This window comes from Ursus maritimus, unplaced genomic scaffold (genome assembly GCF_017311325.1).
Source record: "Ursus maritimus isolate PB19 unplaced genomic scaffold, ASM1731132v1 scaffold_32, whole genome shotgun sequence".
Lineage (NCBI taxonomy): Eukaryota > Metazoa > Chordata > Mammalia > Carnivora > Ursidae > Ursus > Ursus maritimus.
In genome coordinates this window covers 13,728,930-13,751,236 of record NW_024425786.1, presented here as the reverse complement: position 1 = coordinate 13,751,236, position 22,307 = coordinate 13,728,930, and the positions used below count along the sequence as shown (strand labels likewise).

The following is a 22,307-nucleotide window of genomic DNA, read 5'->3' as shown; positions in this document are numbered from 1 at the left end:
GTGTTTGGGAGACTTTCTTGTGGTTCTGGAGTTCTTAACCTGAAGCCTGTGGATCCTGAGGCAGGCTGTGGATGGGCTTCGGGAGACGAAGCTTTTGAAATTATATGCAGATATTGTGTGTGCATTTTTTTTCCTTCTGGGGAAAGGTCATAGATTCTGAAAGGGTTCTAGGCTCCAGATGGCAAGATCCCCTGCTTTTGAGGTGGTAATTCATGGTGTTTACCGTTTTCTTTGTGTAGGCACCAGGGATTTGGGGTGCTGTCAGTAATACTGGCAAACCATGCTGTCAAGCTGTTAAGCTCTCTCTTTCAAGACCTGCAAGTGGAAGCTCTGCACAAGGTGAGGGCTCATGCTCGGGGTCAGCATCTTCATTGCTGGCCTCACTTCTGGGGAAGCTTCCTTGAGCCATCCGATCCTGTTGTTACTTCCTGCTCAGTTGGAGGACATGAATTCTCTTTTGCTACGGTTCCCTTCAGGGCTGGGAGTCAGATGGTCCCCCTGCGGTCCTGAGCATTATGGCCCAGAGCACCTCCATCCAGAGGATCCAGAGGCTGATAGATTCTGTCCCACTGACAAACCTGCTGTTGACATTGCTCTCAACCTCCTACAGAAAGGTGGGTGGCGTCACACTACTGAGAATTGGGAAGATCTTATATAACCCTTTCGAAATGAATAAGGTTACATACTGTGACCTTTATAAACTCAAAAGTTGTGGTAATGGTTTTGAAGATGAGCGGAATTCTTGAATGATGGCACACATTTCAATCTGTTGTTGATTGCAGTGTTGTGATACATAAGGCTGCTTGATGCTTTGTGACAGTTGTCATGCTGATGCAGAAACTTAGAGGGCACTCTGGAAACACTCCTGTTTCAATTCTTGTCCGTAGCTTTGGCTTTGGCGTGCCTTGGTGGGATAAAGTGATTAGAGCCCTGAAGGAAGGGTGCTATTAGGCGGACTTCTTGGATTTAGAGGAAAGGAAAGGATACAGAGAGAGTGTCTCATGTGGTGAACGAGGTGAAGTAGGGCGGCTCTGTTTTTGTGACCAGCAGTTACAAAAGCTTGCTGCTTTCCTAGGCCTGTGTCCTGCAGCGTCAGAGGAAGGGTTCCATGAGCAGCGACGCCAGTGCCTCGACCGACTCAAACACCTACTATGAGGATGATTTCAGCAGCACGGAGGAGGACAGCAGCCAAGGTAGAGAGGCCTCTTTCGGTCTCCCAGGAGACAGACGGCGGAGTGCAACCGGAAGTATTCCCTGTGGCTTCCTTTAGTGTTCTGTTTGCCATCTTCACCTGCCTAGTGTGGATCTTGATTTTCTGTGCCCTCATAGGTGACATTGTTATTTATGAGTAATTTGAGCCGTGGAGACTGAAGGACAGGTACTACTTTCAGCAAAGCCCAGATTGCTTTTCAGCCTGTCTCTTCCAAGATCAGAATACATCTCAGTTCCTCTTTCTTTTTGTGTGGACCCATTTGGCAAATTCTTTTCTGAGCTTTCCCAGTGAAGCTCCGGAGGTTGTGTGAGAGGGGTTTGGTTTGGCCTTTGCCATCAATGTGTGGCTTGGGGAGGTGTAGGGAGAGGAATTCCAGATTCTGTTGCAGTGAAAACAGGGCAAAATGAACATTCTCTCCTGTCTTACTTTGGGGAGAGATTGAATAAGAAAAATGTCTCAGGTTGTTTATAATTAGGTTTGTGGGAGTAATGTATGGTATTGTGAAAGGTGCAGCTCTTAATTTAGGCTTTTCAACAAATAGACAAGTAAAAATTTGTTTTCCAGAATGTTTGGTTTATTGCCAATAAAGTGAGGTTGTTTCTTTTTTCTTCATTGGGCCCCTTTAAGAGATACCGGTATTGTTGAGGTATAATTTAGACGCAATAAAATGCTCCTATTTTATGTGTACATTTAGATGAGTATTGACAAATTTTTTTTTTTTTAAAGATTTTATTTATTTATTTGACAGAGATAGAGACAGCCAGCGAGAGAGGGAACACAAGCAGGGGGAGTGGGAGAGGAAGAAGCAGGCTCATAGAGGAGGAGCCTGATGTGGGGCTCGATCCCGGAATGCCGGGATCACGCCCTGAGCCGAAGGCAGACGCTTTAACTGCTGTGCCACCCAGGCGCCCCGAGTATTGACAAATTTATGCAACCATGTAACTACTACCTGAAATCAAGACATCCTGTGTTCCTTTTCACATAGACACTTCCACAAAGCAGATGTACTAAAAATTTTGTAAAAATGTGTTATTTTTATTCCTTTTTTCTTTCTCTGTTCAGATGATGACAGTGAGCCTATTTTGGGGCAATGGTTTGAAGAGACCATCTCCCCCAGTAAAGAGAAAGTGGCACCTCCGCCTCCTCCCCCGCCCCCTCCGCTGGAGAGCTCTCCTCGAGTTAAAAGCCCCAGTAAACAAGCCCCTGGTGAGAAGGGCAACATTTTGGCTAGTCGCAAAGATCCTGAGTTGGTAAGAGTGGATTTCTGAGGTTTAGGGGAAGGAGAGATGGGGAGAAGGGGTGTGAAAAGCAGAGCGTTTGAACTAAAACATTTTGTAGGTTGGGTTAACTGTAATATTTAGATATTTTTACTTAAGACTTAAGTGTACTGATGGTGTTTGATTAAATGACTTGTACTCTTGGTATTGTTTCTTGGAGTGAGGTTTAGTAATAACATAGCCTTTGGAGTTAGAAGTGAGTTTGAATCCTGCTACCACTACGGCTCCGAGACTTTGGGCGAATCTAAACTTCTCCAGGCCTTGGTTTTGTCTTCTGTCATACGGGAGTGATTGTACCTGCCTTTAGGGGTGTTGTGAAGAATTAACGAGCCCTTAGCATAAGTGTGGTCCATCGTAAGTGCTTGTTAATTATTTGTTCAAGCAGCATTTCTAGATGCCATACTATCTATCAACACTGTTCTAAAGCTATATTGGTAAGTTAGATAAGGAACACACTTTGATATAGCTTAGTCTACTCAAGGTTGTGGACATAAAACATTTACACAATAATTCAATTTTATTTTGAGAGAGAAGTAAAGAGCTGGGAATTCTGTGTGTATAATGATCACATATAGGCTCCAGAATTCCTTATTTCAATAATGTCCTTGAGCTGAAGAAATGCAGGACCTTAGAGGAATGAATGACAGAAACAAGTCTGTCTGTCTAGAAGCCTCTGCCTTCACACAATGTTCTCTGAAGTCTGTTGTGTTCAACGGGTGCCATTTTGTATAACTGGTAGAATTATGTGGGAAAGATTGTCATCATTAAATTTTGTCCTACTGTAGGGGATTTAAAATCTGACTCTTTTATTCATTGCATTTGTTGCATCAGATCTGTGGGCATGTTTTATTTCTCTCTGTATTCAGGATTTGGAGGTATTCTGGCCTTTTGACCCCAACATAAGGTTCTTTATGTTCTTTTCAGTTCTTAGGTCTGGCTTCCAACATTTTGAACTTCATCACTTCTTCCATGCTGAACTCGCGGAACAATTTTATCCGAAACTACCTGAGTGTGTCTCTTTCAGAACACCACATGGCCACCCTGGCCAGCATCATTAAGGAGGTGGACAAAGATGGACTCAAGGGTCAGTAGAAAGGATAGGGGCCCTGTGGATTTTTTCCCCCAGTGGCGTTTGGCTGTTGGCAGGGCGGTATGATGCATCAAGGGGCTGCTTGAATAATCAGTGTCCTTATTTGCCTTCCAGGTTCATCAGATGAAGAGTTCGCTGCTGCTCTCTATCACTTCAACCACTCTCTGGTAACTTCTGACCTTCAGTCACCCAACCTGCAGGTTTGTGTGCACTGGGACCTTCGGCCAAGTACTGTCTGCGCCCGCTCCCAGTAGGCTGTAGTGTTGCAATTGTAAAGGAACATGGTTTGTTGTGGAAAACCCTTCCCTGGAAAGAGTTGGAGAGATTATTCTAGTATGTCCTACTGCCCCATCAGGATCATTTCAAGAAAGAGAAAATGTGTTCTTTATCCCCAAGTCATTCAGTAAGCTTAAAGCAAAGGAAAAACTACAAAACCAGCTCCTAATGACTGTCCTAGTAGACAGGTGGACAAAATAGACAAGAGGGCAGTTTATAAAAAAGGTAAATATCAATGGCTGACAATTCTAGGAAATGCTTAACTTCATTGGTAATCTAAGAAATCTGTGTTGGAAATATGTGTTTTAAAAGAGTCATTCAAATTGTAGTAGGTAGATGCTTTCAGATACACGTCTACTTGCAAACTCACCACCAAAATAAAGCCTAGAATCTTGATTGTGGCCTTTAAAAATATTAGGGTTTTCTCTCCCCACTAGTAGGTGATGTCTTAAATCCTGTGTCTCAAATTCCCCCTTTCATTAGTTTCATATATATATTTATTTTTACATTTATATTCCTTAAATTTTCAAATTATTCATTTTCTTTTAGCTTTGTAGTAAATGATACCATGTTCTATATAATCTTGTTAGGCTTTCTTTTTTCCATTATATTGCCAAGATTCATCTATACTATTGCTAATTCTGTAGTTCTTATTTTGACTATTATATGCTGTCCCATTGTGTTTGTGACTATACCAGTTTATTCATCTCCCCTCTGCTCCCACTGATGGACCATTGGTTGTGTCAGAGTCTGTTGCTACTCCAGGTATTGCTGTGATCTTGTACGTGTCCCCTGGGATAACAAGGTAGATAACTGGGAGTAGAATTGGTAGGATATGGAGTGCGCGACTGTAAGCAGGTAATGCCAGACTGCGCTCTAAAGTAGCTGCACCAGTGGGGCACCTAGCTGGCTCAGTCGATAGAGCACGTGACTCTTGATCTCGGGGTTGTGAGTTTGAGCCCCATATTGGGTGTAGAGATTACTTAAAAAAAAAAAAAAAAAAAAAAAAAAAAAAAAAAAGTAGCTGCACCAAGTTTTACTGTTACCAGCAGTGTGTCAGATTTGTGGCTTCACTTTCTCTCCCAACATTTGACAATGGCGTGTTTCTTTTCCAAGCCCAGCTCGGGGCTTGAACTCGACCCTGAGATCAGGACCAGAGCTGAGATTAAGAGTTGGACACTTAACCGAGTGAGCCACCCAGGTGCCCTGACAGTGTCATGTTTTGATAATAATTTTTTTAATATGGTCAGCGTTAGTGATTCTTTTAGTGTACATAAAGATCCTTGGGGAATTTGTTTAATAAATGTAGATTCCTAGTTGCAGCTACCCTTCACTTCCCCTAGTAGAATTAAATTTGGTAGATCTCTCCAATAGTTTGCCCTAAGATTGTTGAGAAAATTTTTGTTATTCTTCAGATTATTTCAGTGGATTCTGAGAATCAGGACACAGTTCAGGGGTTTGCACTTGCTCCCAAAGGGACGAAATCTAGGAGCTATTTCAAAAGGTTAAACTTGATTCTTACCATCCCAGGTCATTTGAGAAATTCTTAAAAATTTATTTCATTGTTTAAAAAGATGATTCATAAAACCTGTTTTTATGTGCCTAGTGTTAGATGAAAAAATTGTTTTGGGGGCGCCTGGGTGGCACAGTCAGTTGAGCATCTGACTCTTGCTTTCGGCTCAGGTCATGATCTCAGGGTCGTGAGATTGAGGCCGCATCAGGATCCACGCTCAGCGCGGAGTTTGCTTGAAATTCTCTCCCTCTCCCTCCACCCCTCCCCGATGTGCATGTGTGTGTGCGCACGCACGTGCAAATCTTAAATTTTTTTTTGGCAGGGAAGGGAATATAAGTTGAGTGGTAAAGTTGTTGACCTATCTAAGATGAAGAGAAAAAAGTGCTTCAGCTAGTATATGGCCTGCAGCACCTTCTCACACTGTATAGGGTCAGGATGTCCTGCCAAAGTTATCAGCTCCTTGCTGAGATCTAAGTTTATTTAGGGAAGTTTCAAAGATCATAGACTTGGCCTTTTTCTGCCTAAACTTGTCCAAATAGTGGGGGAAGAAATATTTTCCTGTAGAGAATAGGAGTTCTTAAGATTCCTGTAATGATGTTGCTCTCTTAGCATTTAAAAAATAATTCCAGACCTTGTGTGGACATGCAGCTTGGCTGCCCATAACCACTGACTTTATGGAGAACAAATTATCAAACCTCCCTCTTCATTCCATTTCCAAACATGGGACTTTAAATTTTTCCCTTAAATTTCATTGCTGTGATGGGAGAAAGTGAAGGATGGTTCTCGTAATTTAACTATCTACTATTGATATTCTCTGGAATCATGTACAAAGTTCTTTTTTTTTTTTTTTTTTTGAGAGAGTGTGTGTGTGCATGGGGTGGGGTGGGGGCAAAGGGAGGGGTAGAGAGAGAATCTTAAGCAGGCTCCACACAAAGTGTGGAGCCCAACACGTGGCTCCATTTCATGACCCCGAGATCATGACCTAAGCTGAAACCAAGAGTTGGATGCTTAACTGAGCCACCCACATACAAAGTTACTTACCCAAGGTGTCTGACTTGCAGTGCAAGACATACACAGTGTCCTTTATGGGAGGTTAATGAAATAGAGCTCAGTCTGTGAAAGAAAGCAAATGTAAGTTACCTCATAAAAATTTTCTTCACCTGTTAGAGTAATAAAAGACTCATTTTGAGTTAGTAAGACCACTAGGCTTCTCTACTTACAGAAGAAATCAAAACCTATTTATTGAAGGTGACTTATGACTATCTTGGGAAGAGGACTTTCTGCTAAAAGGCCATGTGCTTGGTTGGCATGGCCTCTCAGTTCTTTCTTTCAAATTTGTTTAATAGAGCAGTCTGCTAAGATGATTTGTGTCTTCTGAAGCCAAATGAGAAAGCAGGCTTTGTCTGGCTATCCGTTGGCATTCTGCTCTATTGACCACTGGTGATTAACTCAACTCTAGGCCCGGTTGGGGATGGAGCTGAAGGTTCCAGCCCTCTAATCATGTGGTTGGTTCCTCTGGCAACCAGCCCCCATCCTGAAGCTGTCTAGGGGCCTCATTATCATAAACACAGGTATGTTGAAAGGGGTTTATTATGAAGAGCAAAGCACGTTCTTCTCACCCCTGTCAGGAAATGACAAGATTTTTAGGAGCTCTGTGCCAGGAATGGATCAAAGACCAAATATGTATTTCTTCTTATATCACAGTATCGAGTTAGTAGAGTTTCAGTTGGGAAAAATAAAAAAGTACTGCAGATGGATGGTAGTGATGTTTGCGTAGTGTATATGTACTTAATGCCACGGAACTGTACACTTAAAAATGATTTAAGTGGTAAATTTTATGTTACATTATTTTATCACAAGTAAAATAAGAAACATACCTGGCACATAGTACTAGTGCCTACTAAAGATTAGCTGCTATTTTATTAGTTTGTTACTATTACTATCATTATTTAATGTTATATTTATTATTAGCATTTATTGTCTTATTTATTACTACTACGTGTAGGAATATAATAACTTAATATTACATAGTGGTCTAGGTTCATGCATTCATTCACTGAGTATTCATTGAGCACCTACTATGTGCCAGGTAGTGTTGTAAACACTGAAGAAATCCAGAGGACTTGAATTAGTGTGGGATCGTGAGGAAAGGGGGCGATACAGTGTAGATAAAGGGCCCATGGTAGAGATCATGGGAAATTACTTGAATGGGGTAAAGGATAAAGGACATGGATAGGAAGGAGTCTGAGAGACTGCCTGCCTTTTCAACCCAAATGAGACCAGAAGGGGGACATCAGCAAGGAGAGTTGGTTTGGTGGTAGATGGAGCTGTCTTGAGTGTGCAGGGAGCTCATTCTAGGTTTGAGTCCGCTCAGGGGTTCTTTTTACTCACGAAGGCTTATTTATTGCACATTTGCTCAGAATGATTCTCTGGGTTCTTGAGCTACATGAGGCTCGTTGTGCCATTTTCTCTTTGTTCTGAAAAACAAGCCATGCCTGCTTACCCACACAACTTGGAGTCCCTGTGGTCAGCCAGCCTGGAAGCCGCTGTGTGATAGAGCTTGAGTGCGAGGCTTTCTTTTCATGAGGGCGTGAGCTACAGGCAGTCAGCTGTGGTGTTACCATGGGATTGTGTTGCTTCCTGTCAGAATGGGGAATTTTATAGATTTCAATCCAGTGAGAAAAGCTGTTTGTATGTTTTTGTATATGAGAATTATATATGAGTTTTGTGTATAAGAATTATACATTTTATCAGTGTTTTTAGTTAAAATAGTTACCACTACTACTATTAAAAAAATCATTTAAAATAGGATGACATTTTGAGATGCCAGTGGGATGAAGACATCTAGAAAGTAGTTGGAAATGTGAGTCGGAAATTCAGTTCTTAAAAAATTAAGATTGAGGGATGCCTGGGTGGCTCAGTTGGTTAAGCATCTGCCTTCAGCTCAGGTCATGGTCTCGGGGTCCTGGGATTGAGCCCCATGTTGGGCTCCCTGCTCATCAAGGAGTTTGCTTCTCCCTCTCCCTCTGTCTCTGCCTCCTATTCGTGCTTGCTCTCTCTCTCAAATAAATAAAAAATGCTAAAAAAAATTAAGATTGATAATGGAGTTGGAGAAATCATCCACTAAAAGGCAGTTGTTGAAGTAACGAGAACAGTTAGAACGTTGAAAAATGGCCTGAACGAACGGGGAGGCTGGAGCCAGAAAGCCCAGGAGAGCCATCATGAAGCAAGGGTGGGTGCAGGGTGCCTGGAGGGCTGGAGGGAATGCTTCAGGCCAGGCCTCCGTGGGTGGGCTGTGGCTCAGTTTTACTTAGAAAGTCAGTTCCGTTTACTCAGGGCTAATGAGAGTTGGAGTGGATAGGGGAAAACCAGGTTCTTAGGAATGTTCGCTCACTTCTAAGGGCTCTGAGGTCTGAAACAACTTGACACAAAACAAAAAACCCTCTCTTAGAAAAATATGACTTCCATAACGTTATATAACATTATATCCTTCCACCAAATTCATGATTTACATTTTTCCATGTTATCTTTCTAGTCCCTGTCTGTATAGTTGCACAGTTTTGCAGTTAAAATCAGAAGATCAATACATCTCTTTTATCTGCTTTTTCAAATTTTGCTATTTCAAATATTGTTTACCTTGGTCTTGATAGTTGCCACTATTATGTCTGCATGTTCCTTGATTTGAACACTTAGGTTTTTTTCTAAATTTTTTGTTTTTCATTCCGGGAGTGCTACAGGTAAAGTTTTTGGTATAGCTCAGGCATGTTAATTGTTTTGAATTGTTTCCTTGAGTCAGGAATTGAGAAAAGTCTTTAAGGCTGTGTGGAGCATAATGATTAAGAATGCAAATTTTAGAGATAAACCTGGCTTGGGCGTTTGGGAATCATGTGGCTTAGGTCGTGTTCTTAAACCACCCTGAGCTCTGTGTCCTCCATCAGTCAAGCTGAGCACGTACCCACGTGGTGCTGTAGCTCTGAGCATTTCCTGTGACAGTGTATGTGCTGTGCTTAGCCCGGGATAACTGCCCAGTACGTGTGAACTACTCTTGATATCTGTGACATTCGGAATAATTATTTCCAAGGAGTGGGGTCCTCTGGGATGTTTTATGAGAATATAATTTAATTTGACAGACTTAGAAATTTATCCTATATCCCGAGGTAACTATGATCTGTGTCTTCTGAAGCCAAGTGAGAAGGCAGGCCTTTGTCTGGTTTTCATTGGCATCCTGCTCGGTTTGTGTGTGTGTTTGAGAAGATAAGTTGCAGCTTAGATAACTGAGCTGCAAGTCAAGCTTATTTGAAAGACGCGCTACAACTGGAGGCAAAGACAGCCCTGACTAACTGGGGGTGCCTTGACATCTTAGCGGGCAGACTTTCTCTGCTAATACTGCTGTAGACTACAAGTGGCTGGACCTACGAGTTGCAGGACCTCCCCACTTTGAGTGTTACTTATAGTATATAACTGATTGTGAAAGAAAAACTGTCAGCCCGTTTGGACAGTCATCCAGATTCTGCTGTCTCAGTGCATCTCTCCTTTTTCAGGACCCCATTTATGACACCAATTAACTAGAATTGTGAATGGGGTTAGATTAGTAATTTCCCCTTTATAGTTTTGCTATTTGTTGAGTGAAATGACCTTTCTCCAAACCACGTCTAGATCTGAATTTCCGCGTGCTCTTTACAGTACTCTTCCAGCATTAAAGAGTAACATTTAGGGCTCATGGGTAACCTTTGGCCTCATTCTCCATCTTTTTCCTAATGGTTTCTTGTATGTCTTTCCTGGCAGAACACGCTGTTGCAGCAGCTGGGAGTAGCTCCTTTCTCTGAGGGCCCTTGGCCCTTGTACATTCACCCTCAAAGCCTCTCTGTGCTTTCACGCCTTTTACTCATCTGGCAACATAAAGCTGGTGCTCAAGGTGATCCCGATGTCCCTGAATGCCTTAAAGTTTGGGACAGGTAAGAGAACTCCAGAAGCCCCGCAGAGAGGATTATGTGCTTTTTAAATTTGTTTGACTTCTTTGTAGTTAGCTTGGGCTCTGAGGTGGTATCTGATGATAGGGTGGAGGGTGGTGAGGGCGGAGGAGTCTGTTTCTGATGGCATTGGGGGAAGATTATGAGACAGAACCTGAATCCTGAACGTAACCAATTTTACCTTGACCTGATTTTTTGAGAGATGGAACAGGGAAGCCAACTCTGTCTTTGGTTATTTTGCTTTCAACATGAAAACCACTCAGCGTGACTTGCAGTCTTTTTTTGGACAACTTTTAAAGAATTTTTTTACTTGGGGGAAGCTCAGATTAATCATCTAAATCCTCTTTAGATGGACCTATATTTGCCATTTTTGTTTACATGGTTAGGAGTCTTCAAAGCAGTTTGTTTTCCTAAAAGGCTTTGCTTTTCTCTTTCCCATACTATGATTAAATAGCTCTAATCTGGATTTCAGAAATCGTAAACCTCCTTGAATGCCAAAGACCCACTGTATTTTTCTTTTGGAATCTTGCAAAAAGACCAGGAGGTGGGGAAGGGGGGGAGGGGGAAGTATAGGGAGATGGGGTGAGGGAAACCCTTATTAAAACACAAATCTCTTTCCTAATAGCCAAAGGCAATGGAAACAGTTGGCTACATTCATTCCTCTTTTGCATAAAAGCTCTTTTGACCAGTTCTTTGAATAGTATAATTTATTTTTTATTGCTTTTTAGTGCATTGAGTTATTTTTGAGTGCTATCATGCAGTGATTTTAACCTGTAGTGTAAACTCTCAAAATAAGAATTAAGCTGTAGAGTCAAATTATAGGGAAAAGTAATTGAACTGTTGCTAGTTTATCAAACTGTCCAAGTTTACTAATTAAAAAAGAACATGAGCCACCTTTTGGGGGAGCTTACAGTTTTTCATGGTCAGAAATGGCAGAGTGGGTGTTTACACTACTGCCACAGTCGACAAGGAATATTCTGTGGCCGAATTTACCTTTTTTGTAGCCAAGATTGGATTTTTAATCTTCTCTTTATGTTTTAGTCTTCATTTTGTCTACATTTTGTATATTTTTGTCTTCCGTGATTTGTTATCTTGATGCCTGGGTTTAAAAAGCTTAACTCTTCCAGCACTTGACATTGTAACCCTTGGGGGACATTCTGACTTCTTCCACCAGACATGTTCTCCTTTTCTCTGCGGTAGGTTTTTGTCGACAATGAAGCAGAATGCCCTGCAAGGGGTGGTGCCCAACGAGACAGAAGATTTGAATGTGGAACACCTGCAGCTGCTCCTTCTCATTTTCCACAACTTCACTGAGAAAGGCCGACGGGCCATCCTGACCCTTTTTGTGCAGATCATCCAGGAGCTGAGCGCCAACATGGATGCGCAGGCGCGGTCCGTGCCTCTCATCCTAGCTCGCCTGCTTCTGATCTTTGATTATCTGCTTCATCAGTACTCCAAAGCCCCTGTGTATCTGTTCGAGCAGGTACAGATGAACACATTGTTTTTGCTTTACCAGCTGTTATTGAGAGTGTTTTTCTTCTCGAGTTGCCATGATCCAAAGCAAAGTGACTTGTTCGTTTTAGGTTTTAAACATTTGTTGTGGTAGGTTTATGATTAACTTTAGGAAGACCACCGGACTTGCGTGTGCGCATTCACACTTTGTATTTAGCCAGGAGCAGTAAATGTAGGTTATTTGATTTGATGGTTTTGTGAACATTGGATTATAGGTTCTGTTCACAGGTGTCCTTTGAATTAGCTGACTTTACCTGGTGTCCAGCTCAGTGCCCTGAGCATCTGCCCTCCATGAGTATTTGTTAGTGGTTGAATGATGGTTGAGCAGTAACTTTTATGGATTAGTAAACTCTTTTGTTGTAGGGATCCAACATCAGGACGGGAGGGCCAGTTAAGGATTTTTCAGCATTTCCTAAAATGTTTGCTTGAGCCCTGTTCCCCTTGTACTTTGGCAAGAAGTTGCTCTCCAAAGAAGTTACAGAAAAATCAAAACTTTAGTTTGGTTTGTGAGTTTCCCAAGCTTTGATGCGTTGATCAGTTATCACACCTGCAGTGAGATGCAGAATGTCGCTATGTGTCTTTCTTAATTTGAGTATTTGTGTTTTAAAAGGTGCAGCATAACTTGCTGAGTCCTCCTTTTGGGTGGGCAAATGGATCCCAGGACAGCAGCAGCCGCCGGGCGACCACCCCTCTCTATCATGGGTTCAAAGAAGTAGAAGAAAACTGGTCTAAGCATTTTTCATCAGGTCAGAAAGAAGATTGTCAGTAAGAAGCTGACTCACTGGTTCTCATTGTGGGGATTGAATTTGGTGCTTAGAGACTCCTCAAGACTTAGTCTATTCCCTGTAGGTGGCAAATACCAAGGGATTCAAAACATTTTTGGAAATAGACTGTCACATATCCCACATTGATTTAAAAACAAAAAGCAAAACAACATTGAGACATAAGAATTAGGAATTCTTGTGTCTGCTGCTCATGGAGTGTAGTACATGGATTCCTGCCACTCTGAGTGATTACATTTAATTTTCCACAGGAAAGTGGTACTAGCCCACAAGGCTGAATTTCCTTTTGGTCATGGTGGGGTACTGTTCAGAAAATAATGGGAGCCATGACCTTCTCTATGGTGATTCTTAGGAGCAGTTGTCCATTCTTTTGATGAAGTGCCTCTTATGTTTATTTTTAGTGTGTGTTTGCTCATCCTTAGGATTGTTAGCTGTTAAATGTATTTTGTGGAAACTCTCATCAAGGCTGTGTATGAATTTAGTATCACTGGGATCTCTTATTACTTAGTCCCTTTGATACTGGGGAGACAGCATTTAAGTTTAATGCAGTTAGTCTAAGGACCCAATTTTGATGATTAACTTGGTGATTGTAGAGCCACCTCTGTTATCTTCTAGAGCAGTGGTTCTTAACTAGGGATGATTGGGCCCCTCCCCAGAGGAGACATTTGGCAATGTCTGGAGACCTGTTTGGTTGTCACAGTGGGGAAGGGTGCTAAACATCCTGTCGTGCACAGGACTGCAGCACAGGACTGGCCCTGAGTGTCAGTAGTGCCAGGGTTGTTTGTGTCTTCAAGTGTCTGAAGTGTTTTCTTAGTTTTTACATTTTATGCTTGCTGAACAGAGTTGAGAATGAAACCATTCTTTTAACGAGCTCATTGTTTTTCAGATGCTGTCCCACAACCCAGATTCTACTGTGTCCTGTCCCCAGAAGCCTCAGAGGATGATTTGAACCGACTCGATTCTGTGGTACCAGGAATTTTAAAACCCCATCTTACATATGGGTCAGATGGTTTCCACCAAAATCAGTCTATCAGGGGAAAAGGGAATGACTTGCTTTTTGTAATGAGGGAATTTGGCCTGTTTTAGGATTTGAGCTTATTCTAGAAGGAAAATGTCATTTGCCGGGCTTCACTTTTGCCATAGGGGCATCTTCTTCCCGTCTTTGTTAGTATCTTCACGTGCAGATATTTTTAATGGACAAAAATAGTTGTCTCATTCTAATGCCTGCACTTGTGTTCTCACATAGCCCATAAACCGAGAGAGGTCCCTGAGTGGGAATCTTGCTGCAATGAGAAATTCTTACCTATTATTTGAATGAGCTATTTGCCAGTCATGAGGTTAAATGATAGTGTAGGGGTAGCACACAAAATATTTAAAAAAATAAGAAAAAAAAATTTTTTCCCCCCTCAATATTAGGCATGTGATGTTCTTTTCTCTAAGCTTGTCAAGTATGATGAGCTTTACGCTGCACTGACATCCCTGCTTGCGGCTGGATCCCAGCTTGATACAGTCAGGAGAAAGGAAAACAAGAACGTAACAGCCCTGGTAAGACCACTGAAGCGCCGGCTGAGTATAAAGAGTTTGGAATGTGTTTGATGATTGGGTAGCAGTTCTACCAGAAATTTCTTTCTGAGATCTAATCAGTTACTGAATTATCTGTTTCCAGAACTGACTGATATTTCAGTCTGTCTGCCTGCCTGCCTGCCTTCCTTCCTTTTTTTTTTTTTTTTTAAAGATTTTATTTATTAGAGAGTGAGAAAGAGGTTGAGAATGAGCACGAGCGGGGAGGGGGGCGGGACAGGTAGAATGAGAAGCAGGCTCCCCACTGAGTGGCTCAGGCTCGATCGCAGGATCCTGAGATCATGACCTGAGCCGAAGGCAGCCGCTTAACTGATTGAGCCACCCAGGCGCCCCTGATACCTCAGTGTTTCTATGTAGTTTGGGTGGCTGTGTTCACTTAGAGATAGTTTAACCATTTTGCCTTTCTTTTTGTTACATTGAGGGAACTATGTGACTTTGAGAGTTAATGGCCACCTAAATATCAGCGCTTCAGTGAATGGTGGTTGATGTGTGACAGTGACAGTCTCCCACTGGCATTTTTTCTCTGGTCCCACGAATGCATCTCTACCTCTGGAACCTGTAACAGCAGTTCAGGCCACAGAAAGGGGCACCTGATGATGGGGTTGCCGGCAGAATGGCTCGGTCTCTTTTGGTTACTTGATAAATTCTTGGGAAGCCAGAGTTGTCTTATAGCAATGGCTTTGGCCTGTGAGATGTGCACAGGTGGAGCAAGTTATTTCGACGTGTGTTTTACTATTTTCTGTTTTGTTATTAGATACATTCTCTATCAAAGACCTGCCGAGCAGACTTGCGAGCCAGATCTTAGCTGAAGAGCAGGACTGCATACAGTCTGCTTTAAACATTGTATTTGGAACAGTTCTTACTGTCTGGGGGCTCGTGACATGATACCAAGTGCCACTGCTGCGACCGCTCTTTTTGCTTCCTCCAGGAGGCCTGTGCCCTTCAGTGTTACTTCTTGATACTGTGGAGGATCCTGGGGATTTTGCCACCATCAAAGACCTACATGAACCAGCTGGCCATGAACTCACCTGAGATGAGTGAATGTGACATCTTACACACCTTGCGCTGGTCTTCCCGCCTCCGCATTAGCTCTTATGTCAGCTGGATAAAGGTACCACGGTGTCACACAGGGCTTGCTGTCAAAGCCACCATGCTCTGTACTTGTGGGAACTTGTCAATTTAAGGGTAATGAAAGCTTTAGACTCTATCTGTATTAATCTCCTGAATACCTTTTCTTGCTGTCCAAACAGGATCACCTTATCAAACAAGGAATGAAGGCGGAACATGCTGGTTCTCTCCTAGAACTGGCATCCACCAAGTGCAGCTCAGTGAAATATGACGTTGAAATTGTAGAGGAATACTTTGCTCGACAGGTATGTTTATTTTGGGTCCATAATGCCAGGATTTAGCTTTTGCTGCAGCTTTTTGCCTCAACTAACTAATATCTTGGGTACTTTTAAAGATATCATCATTCTGTAGCATCGACTGTACCACCATCTTGCAACTCCATGAAATTCCAAGTCTGCAGTCCATCTACACCCTTGATGCTGCCATCTCGAAGGTCCAGGTCTCCCTGGATGAGCATTTTTCCAAGATGGCCGCCGAGACCGATCCTCATAAGTCGTCTGAGATCACCAAGAACCTGCTTCCAGCCACGCTACAGCTCATTGACACCTATGCGTCATTCACTAGGTGTGATGGGCTGCCTGACCGCAGATGTCGGAAGTGGGGAGTTTAGATCCTTGGGTTTACTTTCTTTAGAAGCCTGAAAATTCTTCAAATTGAACTTAGTGGTTCTAAGTACTGTTCACTGTGCAGATCCTTATGGACTCAGAATCTTTTTATTTTTTTTTTTTTTTAAGATTTTATTTATTTGACAGAGATAAGAGACAGCCAGCGAGAGGGGGAACACAAGCAGGGGGAGTGGGAGAGGAAGAAACAGGCTCATAGCGGAGGAGCCTGATGTGGGGCCCGATCCCATAACGCCAGGATCACGCCCTGAGCCGAAGGCAGACGCTTTAACCGATGTGCCACCCAGGCGCCCCTGGACTCAGAATCTTACATTTTTTTCTTTTTGTCAGCTTAGGGTTTTTTTTTCTCTTGGTAAAATGTTTTTTCTCTAATATAAAGAAAGGAATGTCTGTGAGAGAATTTTCAAATAGTTCAGGAAGAGTCAAGAGCAAGTTTGATGTCTATAAATCTTTAAATATTTTATTGCATTGAACTTACAGGATACTAGGAAAGATAATGAAATTTCCTCAAACATGTCATTTCTGTTATTCACTAAGACGAAGCTTTAAATGCTCTTCAAATTTCATGGTAGGAAGTTAGAGAAACAAATTTTGTAATGAATCAGGGAGTATTTTGAAATCCAGTCCTTTCTAAAATAATACACGTTGGAAATTGCACGCCCTATAGACTAGTTCTGCATGATGTTTAAATACTGTGGAATCTACTTTCAGTGTATAAAGATGGTGAGTTTATTCACATAACAAGATTTCTGACTTTTCTTACGTGGGAAGAACTAGCAGAACTGGGTCTGACTTGCCACGTGACATTAGCACGTTGGAGTTGAGGAGTGGCTACCCCGTGTAGCTGTTCACACCGGGTGCCTTTATGCTCGTTTACTTTCTCTGGTCCCTGTAGGATTTCACCGTTCAGCTCCTGTTCTGTGGAGCTTTTATGCTAAAAGGTACTTTAGATTGTTGTAAAGTTTAACTAATGCCTAAGTTTGGATGTCTTGCAGTAAGTAGAGCAGGGATTCTTGCTGGAGGCACAGTTCTTGACGATACATGAACAGGAGGCATGAATAGCAAATGGGGGTGCTTGCTATATGTCAAGTACTTTTCTAGGTGCTGGGGGATCACAGTAGCAAAGCTGACAAAGTCCCTGCCCCCTGAGAGCTTCTAGGCTCCAATCTGGCCCATAAGGCCAACTCTTTGTACACTAAGCTGTTAATAAATGTTCTTGGCAAGTAAGTTTGGGAAGTCCTGAGTAAATATGGTTGAACTGCTTTTGAAAAAGTATAGTAAGTTGACCTTTGAACACCGATCCCCCTGTGTAGTTGAAAATGTGCTTAGAACTTTTGATCCCCCCAAAACATAACTACTGATAGCCTACTGTTGACCGGATGGGGAAGTAAAGGATTTGAGTAGGAATGAGTTAAGGGCGGTAGTTACCCTCTAAATTTATAGCTGTTTGTATTTTCCTGAATTGCAGTGAATTGCTGTACTGATAACATAAAGATTAGCACGTGCTTTGTGTATATGTGTATCATATACTGTGTTCTTACAATTAAGCTAGTGAAAAAGAAAATGTTATTGGGAAAATCATAAGGAAGACAGAATGTTTACAGTACTGTATTGTACTTATTGGCAAAAATCCGTGTGTAAGTAGACCTGTGCAATTAAAACTCCTATCGTTCAGAGGTGAACTGTACTTCTCAGAGCCTTCAGTATATACACTGCCAATCTTTCAAAGCTAGGGGAGGTGGGTAGATAGTGTTCAGTGTTTGCCAAGCTCATTTGTCCTGGAATTGCATTTTGGGAACATTTCAGAGGATGGGATATTCTTTGGGAAGCAGCTACCCATTGGAAATCTTACGAGATCACAAAGGGGCAGGTACTGTCAACTACATTTAATAGATTGGGAAACCGAGGTACAGGTGTTCCAGTTTGTCTAGGGCAGTTTCTTCTAATTATGATGGGAGTAGATTCTTCAGCTTTCACATATCTCTTATTTTTTTCTTCAGAGCCTATTTGCTACAGAACTTTAATGAAGAAGGATCCACTGAAAAACCTTCCCAGGAGAAATTGCATGGCTTTGCTGCTGTTTTGGCTATTGGCTCTAGTAGGTGCAAGGCGAACACTCTGGGTAAGTGAATGTGCTTTTGAAATGCTGTTACCGCTAGTAGGACTAGTCTTACCACTCCTCTGTCTCCTGACATTTACCACTTGCTGGAACCTTTCTGTGTATCGAACGCTGACACAGGTTTATCTCTTGTCAGTCCTCTTGGGAGCCTTATGAAGTGTTATTTTGCTCTTTTACTCAGTAGGAGACTAAGTCTTAGAGATGTTAATTTGCCCAAAATCCTACGTCTTGCAAGATGTGGAGGCTGGGTTCCATACCAAAGTCATTTGTTTCTAAATCATTAGCCTGTGTTGTTCTCCTTTTCATTTACGGAGATCAGGAAGACTAGTGAGCTGCTGCTTTGTGCTGGGCAAACCTCTTCCCTGTGCTAGGAATGATCTGGTAGAAATGGAGGGTGGGGGAGCAAAAGGGCCTGAGCAGGACTGGAGTTAAGAGCAGTAGTTACCCTCTCAATTTATAGCTATTTGTATTTTCCTGAATTGCAAGCTTTAAATGCCCTTTCAGTTGTTCACATAGTCACACTTTTGGAAATTAAGTTCTCCTACTTCATGGAATGCTGTTCTTGATGTGCATTAAGAATCCCTGTCCTCAGGGGCACCTGGGTGGCACCATCAGTTATGCGTCGGACTCTTGATTTTGGCTCAGGTCCTGATCTCAGCGCCGTGGTCAACGGGGAGTCTGCTTGAGATTTCTCCCTCTCCTTTGCCCCCCCCCCCAAATCTCTGTCTCTCATTCCCTCTTTCTTTAAAATGTATAAATAAATCTTCAAAAACAGAAAAAGAATCCCTGCCCTCAGATCTGTCTTGAGAGGAGGAGAAGAGGTCAACATGCTACCTGTTCATGGAAGGTGTAGCAGATGCTGAGTAGCAATTGTAGCCTGACTTGTAGTGACACGCTCGCGCTTTGCATCCTGTTCTCAGCTGTCGTCTTTACTTGTGAGATTAGAAAGTGAATATGATGGGAAATGAAAACCTTATAATTGACATTGTTAGCTATTAAGCAATTAGCTAGTTCTTGGATGTAGTACTGCTATTGAAAGACTTATCTAACCGATCCTAGTAATTATGTTGACAGCTTGGGCAATGGTGTATCTTCCTGCATTTGGGCTTGGCTTTAAAATAGTATTTGTCATTCTTTCTCTCTTGTGATGATGTGTTCCTTCCTGTCGCCTCCAGGTCCCACTCTGGTTCAGAATTTACCATCCTGGGTGCAGGCTGTGTGTGAATCCTGGAACAACATCAACACCAATGAGTTTCCCAACATCGGATCATGGGTGAGTGTCTGTTCTCAGAATAGAGATGGGGAGTGCTAGGCATTCTGTGTTCTGTTCTTATTCCTTGGCTGAAATTAACTGCCAAGAGGTCTTGGTATGCCGCAATATATTTGCTATGGCTGAATCAATAATCAAAGGCTTGAATGACCCAAATGGTACCCAGGTGGTTGTTTCGTTAAGAAATCTGTGTTACTGTGTTATAGGGCAACCGTTTTATTGCTCGGAGTCTCCATTTCCTTGTCTTTTTCATACCGGGATGTGAAGATTAATTGTATTAAATGTTAGGTGCCCCTGAATTCTCAGTAAATGTGAACTGTTTTCATTTTCCTTTTAGGAAAAATGTCAGGAACCTGCTCCTTTTGTCATAGTTTTCTAGGTAGGGTAGCTTTCAGGTTCTAGAGGCTGTTAGAAGACTGTGGAGTCTCTTGTCAGTTTACTTGACCTTTGTGTCTGCTCTGCTCAGATTACCTCTATTAACAGATTATTCCCTTGTCACAGTTCTTTGGGGAAGTCACGTATTATAATCTTGTTATCCCTGCTTTATAACCGTGACCTCTGTTTAAATCACACGGAGCTGTAGCAGAAGGATAATGAAGATATTTTAATGGAGACTCTGATGCTTTGCAAAATACTCCCCTTCTTAATTATTAGAGATAGTAGTTCTAGTGTTAAATAGAACATATTCTAATTGTTTGAAAGAATTATTCTAATTGTTTGAAAACTGGTGTTGGATATCTTAACTTAGTACTAACATTTTAAATTTTTAGCTTTTTTTTTTTTAAAGGGGGTAGGGGCAGAGGGAGAGGGAGAAAGAATCTCAAGCTGACTCCCCACTGAACAAGGACCTGATGCGGGTCTCGAGCCCATGACCCTAAGATTATTACCTGAGCCGAAATCAAGAGTCGGGCGCTTAAAACTGAGCCACCCAGGCGCCCCTTAACTTTTTAAATTTTGAGTTACTTTTGTACTAACTAAAATTTGTAAACGGCTTCCTTCGCTCCACCTCACTTTCCTTCCCAGGATAAATAATAGTGTATACTGAGTAGAGCCATTAGTCTAGAAACCTCAGTGGGGTCTTAGTTTGTGCCAGTGGGTTCTTTTCCCCCCACATGAGAATTTTATCCCGGCTAGATAGATGGTCTGTCCATTCGTGTATGTTTTGCTTCCTTTCAGCGCAATGCCTTTGCTAATGACACCATCCCTTCTGAGAGTTACATCAGTGCTGTGCAGGCTGCTCACTTGGGGACTCTTTGTGGCCAAAGTCTGCCCCTGGCTGCTTCCCTGAAGCATACCCTCCTCTCACTGGTCAGGCTGACTGGAGATCTTATTGTGTGAGTACCTACTGTGGAGCCCTGTGTGCTCTCTGTTCCTGTGTTCCTTCGTAGCTAAAGGAAGATGAAATTTATAATCGTATAATAATGCTTTTCTTGGATGCTTCTCTAGCAAGGAGAGTGTGTTGTTTCAGAGTGGAGTGTGAGCATTGAGCTAGAATGTGATGTGAAAGGTAGCAGAATACCTCCTCCCCTCTTGCAGAAAAGGCCATCCAGGCTTTAAATCATGTTGTGATTTTGGGGTGCTTTGGGTTGGAGTTTTAAGGTGGCACTGATACATTTCAAATCATGCATCTCCAGAATTCTCGCGGGAGTTAGCCTCTGTCTTGTGGGGCCCGGGGTAGGCCGGCGGGGGCACTGCTTTGTCTTCCTGTGCAGAGGGCCCGGGTGAAGTCCTCTATCACATCGCCTTCACAGTGATCCAGATTCCTGGCAGTTCTACAGAGTTGTCTGCGATGGGTTTCTAGCTTAGGTTTTAGTTAATTTTCTTTTCTGAATATTATAAAATACATGTTAAGTTGTTAAAATGGGCCTTTCACCTGGAATTGATTTTTGTTTCTGATGTAATAATGAAAAATGAAATTATGAAGTTGTATGATTACACCTATATAAAAAATAACTATCAAGGGACAAAAGACTGGAATAAAAGCCCTCCTCCCTCAGTAAATGATTGAGTTGCCCTATCCTCGCCTTCGCAGCTTTGTTGGGGGAGTATATTCACTAACGTGGTTCCATTTTCTTTGCTGAAGTTGGTCCGATGAGATGAACCCGCCGCAGGTAATTCGGACTCTTCTTCCCCTTCTTTTGGAGTCGAGCACTGAGAGCGTCGCTGAGATCAGTAGCAACTCCCTGGAGCGCATCCTGGGCCCTGCAGAGTCTGAGGAGTTCTTGGCTCGAGTGTATGAGAAGCTGATCACTGGTTGTTACAACATTCTGGCCAACCATGCAGATCCCAATAGGTGAGCCTGATTGAGGGGGCAGCAGGCGCCCAGGATCTCCTGCTGCTTGTAGTGGAATGTACCAGCGCTGGCTTCTTTATGTCATTAATAAATGGCTTACTGTGCTTTTTAACAGAAAGTTCTGTACTTGTGTGCATTTTATGTTCTTGTGGACATGCACGAAAAGTTATTTGGAATCCACTTTTATGATTAATTGTTAGGAATCAATGTTGAGAAAGTGGAAGGCTTAAATGGTTCAGATTTGGAAACTTCAAGTAATTGAACAGATGCTTATCAAGCGCCGTACTTGATGTAATGAACTGTACAAAGGAGCTTCATAGGATTTCTAATATTTTTGGAATCATGCCGCTGACATGGGTGGTGGGGAATTAGACAGTCTTTCACCATCGTTTGACTTTGGTACTTTAGGCCATAGTGATGTGGGTGAGTCCTCAAGAGCAGCAGAGTAAGTTACAGCTTTGTCCCGCTGAGAACTGTACTAATAAAGGGTTCCAGTATAGACATTCCTGGCTTTTTGTTGTTGGCTTCAGTGTTTCATCAGGTGCTCCTTTTTTTTTTCTTCTTCCCTTCCCTTCCTCTTCGCCTCCCCCTCTCTCTTTCCCTCCCTCCCTCCCTCCTTCCCCCTCTCCCCTCCCCTCCCCTCCCCTCCCCTCCCCTCCC

General features: G+C 42.5%; 1 protein-coding gene across 1 annotated transcript in view; it reads left to right on the top strand.

Annotated features, from left to right (window-relative positions):
* UBR4 (ubiquitin protein ligase E3 component n-recognin 4) overlaps positions 1 to 22,307 on the top strand; it is a 126,667-nt gene that overhangs the window by 17,586 nt on the left and 86,774 nt on the right. Inside the window, exons 12-29 of the mRNA XM_008694667.2 lie at positions 240 to 339; positions 477 to 614; positions 1,076 to 1,193; positions 2,276 to 2,463; positions 3,415 to 3,574; positions 3,695 to 3,780; positions 10,155 to 10,324; positions 11,540 to 11,822; positions 12,462 to 12,597; positions 13,520 to 13,599; positions 14,050 to 14,178; positions 15,143 to 15,325; positions 15,465 to 15,587; positions 15,677 to 15,906; positions 17,966 to 18,087; positions 19,260 to 19,357; positions 20,531 to 20,688; positions 21,438 to 21,647. Of these exons, the coding sequence (XP_008692889.2) occupies positions 240 to 339; positions 477 to 614; positions 1,076 to 1,193; positions 2,276 to 2,463; positions 3,415 to 3,574; positions 3,695 to 3,780; positions 10,155 to 10,324; positions 11,540 to 11,822; positions 12,462 to 12,597; positions 13,520 to 13,599; positions 14,050 to 14,178; positions 15,143 to 15,325; positions 15,465 to 15,587; positions 15,677 to 15,906; positions 17,966 to 18,087; positions 19,260 to 19,357; positions 20,531 to 20,688; positions 21,438 to 21,647 (2,712 nt within the window). The remainder of the gene's footprint in view (positions 1 to 239; positions 340 to 476; positions 615 to 1,075; positions 1,194 to 2,275; positions 2,464 to 3,414; positions 3,575 to 3,694; positions 3,781 to 10,154; positions 10,325 to 11,539; positions 11,823 to 12,461; positions 12,598 to 13,519; positions 13,600 to 14,049; positions 14,179 to 15,142; positions 15,326 to 15,464; positions 15,588 to 15,676; positions 15,907 to 17,965; positions 18,088 to 19,259; positions 19,358 to 20,530; positions 20,689 to 21,437; positions 21,648 to 22,307) is intronic.